Source organism: Poecilia latipinna, unplaced genomic scaffold, assembly GCF_001443285.1.
Source record: "Poecilia latipinna isolate Pla-1442-1.1 unplaced genomic scaffold, P_latipinna-1.0 Scaffold4, whole genome shotgun sequence".
NCBI classification, from domain to species: domain Eukaryota; kingdom Metazoa; phylum Chordata; class Actinopteri; order Cyprinodontiformes; family Poeciliidae; genus Poecilia; species Poecilia latipinna.
Window position 1 is genome coordinate 108,302 of NW_015112620.1, and position 13,482 is coordinate 121,783.

Sequence of the window (13,482 nt, forward strand, 5' to 3'; positions counted from 1 at the left end):
ACTTTGATTTCTGTTTAGGGGTTGTTGTTTTTTTAACTATGGTCTTAAACTTTTGATCAGCTGAAAAAATCATGTTTGAGTGTAAATGCAGTTTTCAATTAATTCCCCGCTCAAAAGTTGTTGTCTCTTACGCTGATTTCTTCTTTGTGAAGCTCTACTTAGAACCTTCTTAAGATCCAATAGTGCAAAATGCAAATTCTTGCAATTATTTGACTGGTTTTAAGATTTTGATCAGGAGTGTATTACCATGTTTCTTTCAGATTAAAGGTCTGGAATGGTTAGTTTCTCTTTACAATAATAATCTGAATGGGATCCTGGCTGATGAGATGGGTTTGGGAAAAACCATCCAGACGATTGCTCTTATCACCTACCTCATGGAGCACAAGCGGCTCAACGGACCCTACCTCATCATTGTACCCCTCTCGTGAGTTAATCCATCTTTGCAAGATAAGACGTTTACATAAACTGCAGTTTAACGTTATGTTGCTAAAATAAATCTGAGGTGAATCTGTTTGGCAGAACTTTGTCCAACTGGGTGTACGAGTTTGACAAGTGGGCCCCATCGGTCGTTAAAGTGTCCTACAAAGTGAGTTTTTACTTGCATCCGCATTCAGCACATGTGTAACCTTTTGCACACGTTTGTAGAGATTATGTGTGTGTTGTAGGGGTCTCCTGCTGCTAGAAGAGCCTTTGTGCCCCAGCTGCGAAGCGGCAAGTTTAATGTTTTACTCACCACTTACGAGTACATCATCAAGGACAAACAAGTGCTGGCCAAGGTAAGAGTCGTTGGAAAGACGAACACAGACACAAGGATGTGCACAAAACAAGCACAAGCAGACATAATGCAACTCCCACCATTTACATATGCCTTCGATAAGACACTCCATGCAGCTGTTTATGCTCAATTGAATAATCTTTTGACTTCCCAAACCCACTGAAAGGTGTTGAGTCCAATCTGACCTCCCGCTCTGCTGCGTCTCAGTTCTCTCTCCTAGGTTCTGCCGCACATTGACACAGCCTGTCCCCACTGTCCTCTGTGACCGTCATGCCGCCATGCATTCATGTTGTCTTACAGGGTTCCAGAACGGGCTGACAGGTGGGTCAGGCCAGAGTTCTGGTTCAGGACTCAGGCAGCTCTCAAATCATGAGGACAAAGTGGACAGGAAGTCGTCCTTTAAAGCACTTTCTGTTTTCAGATGATTTGGATCAGTACAATAAGCAAGAAAACAGTCTTAAAAAGCTGAAGCACTGGTAAAATATGCTCTCGCTCTCCCGTCCCCCAGATCCGATGGAAGTACATGATTGTGGACGAAGGCCACCGCATGAAGAACCACCACTGCAAGCTGACCCAGGTCCTGAACACCCACTATCTGGCTCCAAGGCGAGTGCTGCTGACCGGGACACCGCTGCAGAACAAACTACCTGAACTGTGGGCGCTCCTCAACTTCCTGTTGCCCACCATTTTCAAGAGCTGCAGCACATTCGAGCAGTGGTTCAACGCCCCGTTTGCAATGACTGGAGAGAAGGTGTGCACTCCACGTAGAAGTATTCTAAAGTAGATGTTTGCAAAGGTTTATTAGAGTTTATATTTTTGATCAAAACCTCTCCTTTTTAAGGTGGATCTTAATGAAGAGGAGACAATCTTGATTATTCGTCGCCTGCACAAAGTGCTGCGCCCCTTCCTGTTGCGAAGGTTAAAGAAAGAAGTGGAGGCTCAACTTCCAGAAAAGGCAAGGGCTTCTTCCCTCAGCACGTACAAGACAGAAACTCCAGATATATATGAGGAGAAGTGTGTCTCACAGCGATAGCAATCTATCCAATTATTACTTTTTCTGGTCCAATTTTTTTGTTTTTTTTGTTTTCGGCTTTCATTTACCTGGAAAACACAAGAGGAACGTATGACTTGTACAACCTTTTCCTCCTCGTGCCCTCAGGTGGAATATGTCATCAAGTGCGACATGTCGGCTCTTCAGAGGGTCCTGTACCGGCACATGCAGGCCAAAGGGGTCCTGCTCACTGATGGATCCGAGAAAGACAAGAAGGTAAAGGCATAAAGCAATAAACATTAATGGCTTCAGTTACCTTTATATCTTGTTATGGGGGTGGAGGTAAGGTTTTACCATAATTTGGTGTCTCTGTGTTTCTAGGGACAGTTTGAATCTCTGAGACGTAACAAAGATCACACGGTGTGAATGTTATTTATCTCTCTGTTATGTCTCTAATTCAGGGTAAAGGAGGCACAAAAACTCTGATGAACACCATCATGCAGCTGAGGAAGATCTGCAATCATCCATATATGTTCCAGCAAATTGAGGTAAAACTGAGATAAATTAACCCTGCACACCTGTCAATCATATGACAAACATCAACTTAAACGATAAATGACAAGGTATATCTTGTTTGTCTTTTAAGGAATCTTTCTCTGAGCATTTAGGATTCTCTGGTGGAATAGTCCAGGGGTGAGAAAGTGCTTCTTATTATGCAAAACACAAACGTTTTCCTCTGTAACTGCATTGCCCTGTTTGCCAGTCCTGACCTTTATCGAGCTTCAGGGAAGTTTGAGGTGCTGGATCGGATCCTGCCAAAGCTGAGGGCCACAAACCACAAAGTGCTGCTCTTCTGCCAGATGACCTCACTCATGACCATCATGGAGGATTACTTCGCCTACCGCAACTTCAAGTATCTGCGTCTGGACGGTACGGCGTCTTTTCAGATGACTTTGCATGCACGTTTCAAATGTTCATGTCCCACCTCCAACAAAACTGTTTAAAAATCTCTCTGTCATAAAGTATTCATTGTGGAAAATGAAACCTGAAAATTTAAACAGGGCTGTCTCTACCGAATCTGCCACTCATTTTTAGGCAAAATCCCTTAAAATTTCTTCTGTGCTGCATCCTACAACAGATACTACTTATTAGCTCAGCTAAGACTGACATCAAATAGCAAAGTAATGCATATTTGCAAAGTGGAAAGAATTTTAATATTTTTGCAAATAAAAATCTTGAAACTCTGTGGTGCATTTGTGTTCAACCTCTGAAGATTCGAATTCCTAATAATAATAATAATAATAATAAAAAACAAGAAGCATTTTTCTTCCACCTCCCAGTGGAAGAAATTTGACCTAGCAAATAAAATTATAATTAAACATCTGGAAGTTTGTGGTTGGAATGTGACTAAGCAAGGCAAATGTTTTGCAAAAGTCTCCTTTAAATCATTTTACTGTGGATTCTGGGCCATATCTTAGTGTGCAGGAGGAAGATAGAGGTCAATACCTTTTCCTGGAAGGCTACTGTCCTTTTTTGCTAAGTTGCCACGTTACAAGCACTGGAAAAAGCATTGCAGTACGTATTTGTGGAAGTTGCAGGTATCCATTTTATTAAAAGTAAAAAAAAAAAAAATGCTTCAAGTGTCCTTTACAAACATTCCTAAGAAGACCTAAAGTTATTTCTTCAGAGACACTGTTTTAATTAAACACAAAATTTAAATGAACTCCTATAATAACTTACAAACACCACAGAAAGCAGAAAGACGTGAGGGAAAAAAAAAACAACCTTTCTTGACTTATAGATGAGTGCGACTTACATATCAACATTTTTGTTTTCTTTTTGAAGTTAGTAGGTGCAGCTTATATTCGGGTGCGCTCAACAGTCCAGAAATTACAGCATGTTTCTCCTCTTCTTTACATATCAGGCACAACAAAGGCTGAAGACCGAGGAATGCTGCTGAAGACATTTAATGACCCGGAGTCAGAGTACTTTATCTTTCTGCTGAGCACCAGAGCCGGAGGTCTCGGCCTCAACCTGCAGTCTGCAGACACTGTGATTATTTTTGACTCTGATTGGAACCCACATCAGGTGTGTAAACCTACAACCAATGATCAAACATCAAAGGAAAAAAAAAATCACATCGTGTTTTCATCATTTGTTTAGCACTTATTTTCCAATTTTCTTTGCAGGAAAATGACAAATTAGGGAATATATGATGTTTCTCTGCAGGACTTGCAGGCTCAAGACAGAGCCCATCGCATTGGCCAGCAGAACGAGGTGCGAGTGCTGCGCCTCTGCACCGTCAACAGCGTGGAAGAGAAAATTCTGGCAGCCGCCAAGTATAAATTGAATGTCGACCAGAAAGTCATCCAGGCTGGCATGTTCGATCAGAAATCCTCCAGCCACGAGCGCCGGGCCTTCCTGCAGGCCATCCTGGAGCACGAGGAGCAAGACGAGGTCTGGGGTCAAGAGCTCGTGAATGTGTGTGCCTGCACCGGCAACACCTCATTTACACCCCCTAGCTGCTGCTGCTGCTCTTTTGCCAACGCGTGTCTGCTGCTTTCAGGAGGAGGACGAGGTGCCGGACGATGAGACCGTCAACCAAATGATCGCCAGGAGCGAGGAGGAGTTTGAGCAGTTCATGGTCAGTCTCTGAGTAACAATCAGAACTTTGACGCCGAGTCAGGAAATCTTTAACCAGGACAGTCTTGTCTCCTTCCCCCCCACAGCGCATGGACCTGGACAGGCGCCGCGAGGATGCTCGTAATCCTCGGCGAAAACCTCGTCTGATGGAAGAGGACGAGCTTCCCACCTGGATCATGAAGGACGATGCTGAAGTGGAGCGTCTGACCTGCGAGGAGGAGGAGGAAAAAATGTTTGGGCGAGGTTCCCGACAGCGCAAGGAGGTGGACTACAGCGACTCACTGACAGAGAAACAGTGGCTCAAGGTGGTTTTCTGAAAGACTCACAAAGTTGACAGAGAATATGTATGAGTCAGTGGCTTTTTAGTGACTTTAAAAAGATATATTAAACCAGCAATATATATTTTTTTCTATTCAGGCAATTGAGGAAGGCACACTTGAAGAGATGGAGGAAGAAGTGCGACACAAAAAGACAACCCGAAAGAGGAAGAGGGACCGTGACCTGGATCTCCCAGGACCTTCGTCTTCCTCTGGGAGCCGGGGACGCGGCGACAGGGATGATGATGGGAAGAGGCAAAGGAAGAGGGGAAGACCGCCGGCTGAGAAACTCTCCCCGAATCCTCCGGGCCTCACAAAGAAAATGAGGAAAATAGTGGATGCCGTCATCAAATATAAAGACAGGTGAGGGAAATGAGCCCAAAAGGGAGATTTGTTTTTTTCAACATGTCACTTCTAGCATCTCCTTACCAATGTCTTTTTAACATGCTAATTTTTGTGACTGTTGGCCTGCTTTTGAGTAAAATTGTTGCAAAGTCAAAAATGTTCTGCGTCAAAGCTGCATCTATTTCCTCCAAAAATCCAAATCGTCATCCAAACGTGGAAACATGAACTGTTTTCTGAATTAACTGCGTGAAATGACGTCATGCATACAGAGTGGATGCTCCTCTGTTAATGTAACCGCTGTTTCTCTTAAATTTTCTTGTAATGCAAATAGGTTTAATAGATAGAGGATGAAGGCCGGTTTGTTTTTCTTATGATCTCCTGCAGCACCAGCGGGCGTCAGCTCAGCGAGGTTTTCATCCAGCTGCCGTCTCGAAAGGAGCTGCCCGAGTACTACGAGCTGATCCGCAAGCCCGTGGACTTCAGGAAGATCAAGGTAGGACGATCCTTCTAAAATACGAGAGAACAACGACTGATCCCTTAATCGTGATTCACGTGATGTGGCTTTCCTGTAGGAGAGGATTCGAAGCCACCGCTACCGCAGTCTGGGTGACCTGGAGAGAGACGTCATGCTGCTCTTCCAAAACGCTCAGACCTTCAACCTGGAGGGTTCCCTGGTGAGACCCCCGTCACGCTTCTTTGTGCGTGACGTCGTTCACGCCGTTATGATAGCAATGTTTTGTTTTTTGATAGATATACGAAGACTCCATCGTGCTGCAGTCGGTGTTCACCAGCTTGAGGCAGAAGATCGAGAAGGAAGAGGAAAGCGAGGGAGAGGAGAGCGATGAGGAGGAGGAGGAGCAGGAGGACGGATCGGAGTCAGAATGTGAGCACCTCTGTGCAAACGAAGCAAAGACTTTCACTTTATTTTATTCTATTTACTATCTATTTAGTGTATTCAATTATTTATTGACATTGTTTGACTTCTAGAGAAAAGGGTATTCATACCCACTGGACTGTTTCAAAGGCTGCACTTGCCAAACACACACTTCAGTGTATTAGGAGTGGATTTTGCGTGAAATCCAAAGTAGTGCATAATTGTGAAGTTTTTATTATTTTTGCCAAATTAGAATCTGAAAAGTGTGGCATGTATTTATATTTGATGTTACTTTGATACCCGTAAATAAAAACTTCACCAAAGTCCTGAGTAGAGTCCTGGGGACGTGAACGCTCTGTCTGAATGTTCTGCTCATTCCTTCGTTTATTTCTGCTCCAAACACCACCTCTGTGTTTTGTACACAGCTCGCTCAGTCAAAGTGAAAATCCGCCTGAGTCGGAAGGACAAAGGTGGAGAACGAGGAAAGGGCCGCAGCAGGCGAACAGGACGCACCCGGGCAAAACCGGTCGTCAGTGACGACGACTCCGAGGATGAACAGGAGGAGGTAACTACGGCTGGGTGTAGCCACGCACTGCAGCACAACAAGGGAGGTTAAAACACTTTCAGAAAGCTGAATATTTAAAGTAAAAGGGAAGTTATGAAGAGACAAAATGAAGTGTAGATATGGGTTTTAAGTTGTAACTTTTCACATACAACCTGCTCTTCTTTTAATGCGACAGTTAGTTTGGAGAATAAACCAGACCGAAATAACCTGCTTGTCCGTTTCCCAGGAGCGCTCAGCCAGCGGCACTGATGAAGAGGCTTGAACTATACCAGGAGCTTAAAGAGAGAGAGGCACCAATGGATTTTCCAACAAGTCAAAAAAACACATAACCATATAAAGAAGCCACAGTCAGCTCCATCCACCCTCAGTCAAACGACACCTGAAAGAAAGGGCAATAGACGAGGTTCGAGATAAGAACAGTTTCTGAGCTGAAAACGCCCGAAAATAAATGAATCTGTTATCGCAGTTGCAGAATATGACTAAGAAATTAGGGAAAATGCACTCAGCTCAAATCTTCCCATATCTGCAATCAGGGTCGTAGTGAAAAAGTTTAAAACAGCAGTGACCAAGAAGGCTGGATGAGGACCGGTGTTTATGTTGCCAAGAGACGGACGTTAGAGGAGGGAGTGAAAAATGGTCCCAACTCAGAGGTAGAAAACTGCAGGTTGGAAAATTGCAACTGCAATAAGAGATATTATATATTAGATTACATTTCTTTAAATCAGTCACTGTCTGCGTGGCTGAGGCTAAACACAGTTTGCAGGGGGGCTTAATGTAATGCTGATATTTTAGACAGATTCTATAAAGTTCCTCACAATCATCAAGCAGGATAACCATGTCCAACCGGTGGATTTTTGGCAAAAAGTTTGAAGTTTAGAAGCTGCAGAAGGATGCAGCCGCCAGCCCGGTTCATCATGTGACGCCCAGTGAGTTGAGTTAAACATGATTGAGAAAGCAAACATGGTGCCAACTGCACAAAGCAGAGCTGTGGTAGAGGAAGTGATGTGCAACTGCTAAAATTTATTATAAGCTATAAAAAAATACTGACATCATTTTTTTGTTTTTTTATCCTAAGGATATTGTGGTCTGGTATTATCTTTATCATGTTAGCAGGATGTGGTCTTAATTGTTTTGATGTTTTTTGTTTGTTTGTTTTATGGTTGTCATCCTTTACCTGTAGGTATTTCTGACCTTAATTATAGGAATATTTAAATATGGAGCATATTTAAGACACATTTTTTAAAAAAACTGAAACACTAATTTATTTTACTTCTAATCTTTGTAATTGATATCATGTGATTGTGCACACTTCTAATGTTAATTCAACAATAGTTATTGAGTTTTTGCTGCTCTTCCACAAACACAGTTCTTTTTCTTTATTGCTCACTGCAGACTGAGATTCTTGCTGTTCATCTTTTATTTATTGGGGTAAATACAGCATCGTCATTCTGTGATATGGAGAATGTTCATAATTGATTTGTTAAGCTTTTAAAGCAGAATTGAAAAGTCTAGTTAAAATTATGTTTACCCAGATCATAAAAGATTGTTGAAGTGTTAGATTTTTCTTTTTCCTCAAACCAATATTTAAGGTTTTCCGATTGTGCTTTTTTTTTTTTTGAAGAATTTCTAAAAAAGAAAAAAGAAAAAAAAAAACGACTTCCACACTTCCATGAGGAATTAAACCTGTTGAGGATTGGAGTAAAATCAAATCAACAACAATGAATGTAAACAGAAAATGAGTGCAGATAAAACGCACATCTTAACAACCCAGCCTGGAGAACATAAGCAAGCCTGTCCCTTGAATCAGTCTTCAGCCGTGTGTTTGGCCCCTGTGTTTGGCCCCTCCGGAGACACCGGGATCAGCAGATCGTGTGTAAATCAGGTGTTTGTCGCCGTCGGATCTGGAGAGCGAAGCTGCCGTGGGCGCGATGTGTTCGACAAACCCACCAGGGTTATTAGACTGAGGCTTAATGGAGCTGAGGTTACAGCATAAAAAACAACCCAGCTGCTGCTTCACTGATACCTATTAAAGGTAGACTTGAATAATTTTTAGTTTGTATGAGTACTGTAGCTTTAATTGTTTCTTCTTCTTCAGTTGTTGCGTAGTGATTTTAGGATTTCAGAGCTGTTTGGGGGGAGGGTTTGCACTTTTTTTTTTTCCTCTCTTTTCAAGACAAAGGACCAGGGGGACAGTGGCTCCTCTCTGCTTGTGACTGCCTCATTCGAGGCTGTATGGTGTTGGATATACTGTGAAAACTATTTATAGAGTATAATGTCAGTGCACGTATGTACAGCTTGCAACTCATGTACTGTAACTTTTTCCTCATCCTCGTAGGTAACCAGAGTGAACCAAAGCATCACTGTTTCCTCCACTGAGTTAACATGTGTCTGTGCTGTGCTGTATCGCTGTTGCTCATACTTATATAAAACAATAAACTGTTGACATTGTGCGATGGTGTGCTGTTGTTAAAATGCCCATTTTTCAGCTCAACTTATAGTTTTAGGTGCATGACATGTAATGATCCTGTTTCTCCACTGGGAGGAGTTCTTACATAGACACATAGAGCAGCTAAGTTCAAGCCTCTGCATCTTTGGTTTCTTCTTTCTTCTTTTTTTTTTAAATATTTTATACTACAGGGAGAGATAAACTAAGCTTCCTTAGAGAATGTTTACTACAACCTCCCTCCCTTCTTAGGCTCACTTCTCAGTCAGATTTCACAAAAAAAAAAAATCCCACAAATAAAAAATAAATAAATAAAATTTTGGCAGTTCACTTTAATGAAGTGAAAGTCAGCAGTTTTTATATTTGTGGATATACATTAGGTCTGCTGACTCGGAATGAGCAGAGTGAGGGTGGGATCTAACATTTTAATTGCAACCACAGACCTCAGTTTCCTGGTTTCTAGGAAATTATACTCCCAGCCTCTTCACTTCACGTTATGCTGAGGATGACTAGTTCTCCAAATGTTTTTTCTTTTACTGGAACTACAAAGCACAACACTTTGCAAAAGCATTACTACCCTTTCACCCTTTGTTAACATTTTGTCAAGTTAAAACCATAAATTTGTGATTTTTTTGTTTTGTTTTGTTTTGTTTGATACAACACAAGCTGCATAAATGTGAAGTGAAAGAATTTTTTTTTTTTTTACCAATTAAAATTTTTAATTTGTGCCATACTATCTGTACTAAGTCAATACACAGTTTGCTGCTGGTTTGCACTGACTTGCCAGTTTGGTTGGAGCATGTGTGCACATGTTATTTGCCATCCTTGCACCAGGTTCTCAATTAGTTTAAAGTAAAAACTTTGACAAGACCCTGCTAACACTTCGATCATATTCCTAAACTTTTCAGCATTTGACCCCACAACATAGAAGTGAAAGAGATTCATGATCCCAGCTATTGTTTTACTTTATTAGCTCCATCCATCTTTCCATTAACTCTGACCTGGTTCTCAGGAGAAAAGCATCACCACAGCATGATGCTGCCATTACCAGGATTCACAGTTTTTCACCAGACATGGAGTGTTGAATGTTAGTCAAAAAGTAACCAGACTAGAGAATCTTCTTCCATTTTTGTTGGGATCTTTATGTGGTTTGTGGTACACAGCAAACACAACTTATGATTTTCTTTTAATAGTGCCTTTCTGTCTTTGTAATTCTTCTAGAAAAGTCGAATTTGTGGGATGAATGCCTGATTCAAAGCCTCATTAAGCTGATCGTTTCAGAACCTTACCGTGGTTCTTTAACAAACCTTTGAGACTCTCACAACAGCTGAATTTATTCTGATATTAAATCACACAGAAGCGGACTCTAGTCAGTAATCAGGAGACTTTTGAAGGCAATTGGTTGCCTCCTATTTAGGGGTATCACAGTAAAAAAGTATTTTAACTTAGTTTATTCACCTTAATTCTTTCTTCTTTTTTTTTTACTTATTGTACTTCAACGAATCGTTGGTCCTGTTTAGCTGCTTTATAAAAGGGATGCAAGTCCAGACCGTCATTTATTAGTCCATGTGTTTGCTCACAATTTTATTACTATGTGACATTTACAATATTCAGCCTGCCCCTGTAAGAATTACCTTGTGAGGAAAAACACCAATAACAAGGATATAACCATTGCGAGATCAATGAGCTGAGTTCCCCATGCCAGCTTCATTATTAGCTCTATACTTCTGGGTTTGATAGATACAGGCTTTTCTTTAATACATTATCTTTTAAAGGAAGTTATTTTAGGGTAGTAGATATAATTTACAGTTTTATTACTTTCTTTTAGTGCATTATGATGTGCACATCTAAAAAAAAAAGCAAACAATTATTTTAAAGCTGGCACCATGGAAGTAGTGAGATGTGTATCCGTGTGTGCTCATAGCTCCGATATGTTGTTACTCATGTACCATTACTGATACTGTCAGTATCGCTATCATCAAAACTGTCCTGATGGCCTGGATGTTTTTAAATGTGTCTGTTCAGATATTTTTAAGCCGAGACGCGACGAGATTTACAGATGACTGGGCACAAGCCGTACGTAACACCGGGTCTTTACTCATTATCAAAACATGCACTCAGACGTGCCGTTGACAACACTTTGTTCCTGTTGGACTTCCGTTTGAGCTTCTTTTTTTTATGTGGAGAATGTAAACAGTGTGGATTTACAAGCATCACATTCTATTAACGAGGAACCAATCCATGTCTTTTGTTGCATAGCGCAAACATTGTCATCGAAGTATCCAAGTGAACAGTTTGGAGCAAGAAGCTCTACTTCTGTCCCGCAAAATTTACAAATATACAGTTATTTGTGCACAAGATGAATTAGTAGGAATATACAAAACCAAACTTGTGATGTTTATTATTATTTAAAATATTTTATGTGGCCCCCACTCCAAATTTAACCTGGTTTAGGGCCTAAAAACAGCCTTGGACAGGATTTGTTTGCTATGCAAAAACACCAAAACTAGCAACACAAATGTAGGTTTTCATCAAATGACTGATGAGACATTAACATCAAAGCAGAAATACAAATCCTAACGCAATTTGGAGAACTTTTGTTTTTCCATCTTCTTTTTGCTTTCTAGATTTTTTTTTTTTTTAGTAAGTTTTAGTAAATGTGTAAATGCAAATTGTAAGTTTGCATTTTGGGGGTAAATTACTTCCAGTAAAAAACCATCACACATACAAACCAAAGCAACATTTCAGCCTGAGAGGAACATAAGAGTGTATTTAGCTGTGTTAAAAAAAAATCTTCGACCACTAAATCCTTCTTGTTTTTCTTAAAATAACACATTTTACAGCATTTGTTTCAGTGATTTCTTGAAAGGTGTCGGGCATCTGAGTAAAATGGGAGAAATGCGGAATATGAACAGAGGTTATCAGACAACTGATCAATGCTGTTGTTGGTCGAAGCACAGACAGCGACCACATGTAGAAACTGATAGCAGAGATATTAAATAGAGCTGAACAGATATTACCCATGAATAGCGAATATGAATGAGCTTTAGAAAGATAGCGTTGTACTTCAGCTGCTGGCTATTCCATGCAACACAGTTGACATATAATTAAAAAAAAAAAAAAATTGAACGATGATAACATTAGCTTTGTCTGCACAGGCATTTTTGTTTAGACTTACAATGATGTAGCAAGCAGTTGACTAGGTGTACCTAATAAAGTGGCCCATGGTTATTGTGTGTCTTACTTTAGTAATTCAGCTTTAGGCGACTGTCTAGGTGTCCACTCCACTGTGGTAGTTGGATATCTCTTAGTAAGAACTGAATACACAATTAAACACCGTCTTTCAACTGTACAAAAATCATATAAGAAAATATGCATTATGGGAATTTTTGCAGAGGTGGAACTTGGTATAAAAAGCTTCCGAATTGCTTTGTCTAACGCAGTCCTACAAGCCGACAGTGTGAAACTGCACCATTCATGTTGTAGCTACAGTGTGTCTGAGTCTGCAGCGGGTGGAGCAAAGAATGCAACCCAGCAGCAATTCTGACATTTATGGAAAACCTCAAGATGCTCATTCCTGGGCAACATTTGAATGAGGTCCACTCACCACACACCTATGTCTTTTATTTTTTTTTCCCGACTCATTTAGTGAATTATGAAAGGGGCGCCTCCCCAGGGTGCCTGTCAGAAAAAGGATAACCTGATTTTTTTTAAACTTATATTCTTAATAATAACAGCAGTTCTCTTAGTGAGACCACAAAGGATTATGAGTCATGAAACATAGTTCAAACATTGAATCACATTGAATCAGAGTGAGAAAAGCTGTGACAATAAACATTAAAGAAGGGAGCAGACTCAAGCTGAGCTTGGGCTCAGATTCACACTCAAATAAGTGAAACCTCCCAGCAACTCGGCTGGAAGGAAGCTGCATAATATTTGATTTGACTTTAATTTAAGTAGAAACATTCAAATGAATAGGTGCCTAAATAAACAGAATAAGCAGTTTAAATGTCATTTTACCAAACTGAAGTGGAAAAAAAACCCCAGATCTGCTTTAATTCGTTGCAGGAACTAGACCTAACAGATGTAAAACATGATTAATTTGTGTGCAGTGTCAATGCTCTAATCAAAAAGCAAATAGAGACATTTGCAAAACAAAATATCCCCTTTTCCACTGATGTAAAATACATCTTAGAGCACAGCACAAAAAGAGGTGAAGTTACTGGAACTGATCTGGGTATGGAAGCGAGATGCCTTAGCTTCAGATAACATCCTATCTTTTTCTGGAAGCTGAATAATTTGGGAAAGCATGTGCAATATGTCACAGTCTTCTTCTGCTCTTTATTCTAATCTAGCTCCAGAGAAACTCACAGAAAGCCCAGTGACTGGCCTTCCTCTGCATGGTGTTAATATACTATTAAAACAGATTGTCCTACAGCTTTTAGATTAAGCCAGAAGGAAAATGGTCAAATTCACAGATTACATGATGCAATTTTCCATAGATAAGTGGCACAAATAAGTTTTGTATA

The 13,482-nt window shown here is 40.6% G+C and overlaps 1 protein-coding gene across 2 annotated transcripts in view; it reads left to right on the forward strand.

Moving 5' to 3' along the window:
- smarca4b (SWI/SNF related BAF chromatin remodeling complex subunit ATPase 4b) overlaps nt 1–8,958 on the forward strand; it is a 24,761-nt gene extending 15,803 nt beyond the window's left edge. The window contains exons 16-34 of one of the 2 annotated variants that reach the window (XM_015051597.1): nt 261–424; nt 520–586; nt 666–776; nt 1,284–1,526; nt 1,617–1,730; nt 1,935–2,042; nt 2,228–2,314; nt 2,413–2,459; nt 2,530–2,696; nt 3,691–3,854; nt 3,996–4,247; nt 4,333–4,410; nt 4,496–4,714; nt 4,827–5,089; nt 5,456–5,564; nt 5,644–5,745; nt 5,822–5,954; nt 6,371–6,510; nt 6,737–8,958. In XM_015051597.1, the coding sequence (XP_014907083.1) occupies nt 261–424; nt 520–586; nt 666–776; nt 1,284–1,526; nt 1,617–1,730; nt 1,935–2,042; nt 2,228–2,314; nt 2,413–2,459; nt 2,530–2,696; nt 3,691–3,854; nt 3,996–4,247; nt 4,333–4,410; nt 4,496–4,714; nt 4,827–5,089; nt 5,456–5,564; nt 5,644–5,745; nt 5,822–5,954; nt 6,371–6,510; nt 6,737–6,772 (2,604 nt within the window). In that variant the 3' untranslated portion in view covers nt 6,773–8,958. The remainder of the gene's footprint in view (nt 1–260; nt 425–519; nt 587–665; nt 777–1,283; nt 1,527–1,616; nt 1,731–1,934; nt 2,043–2,227; nt 2,315–2,412; nt 2,460–2,529; nt 2,697–3,690; nt 3,855–3,995; nt 4,248–4,332; nt 4,411–4,495; nt 4,715–4,826; nt 5,090–5,455; nt 5,565–5,643; nt 5,746–5,821; nt 5,955–6,370; nt 6,511–6,736) is intronic. The other variant, XM_015051684.1, reaches the window with a different exon arrangement.
- The last annotated feature ends 4,524 nt before the right edge of the window (nt 8,959–13,482 follow it).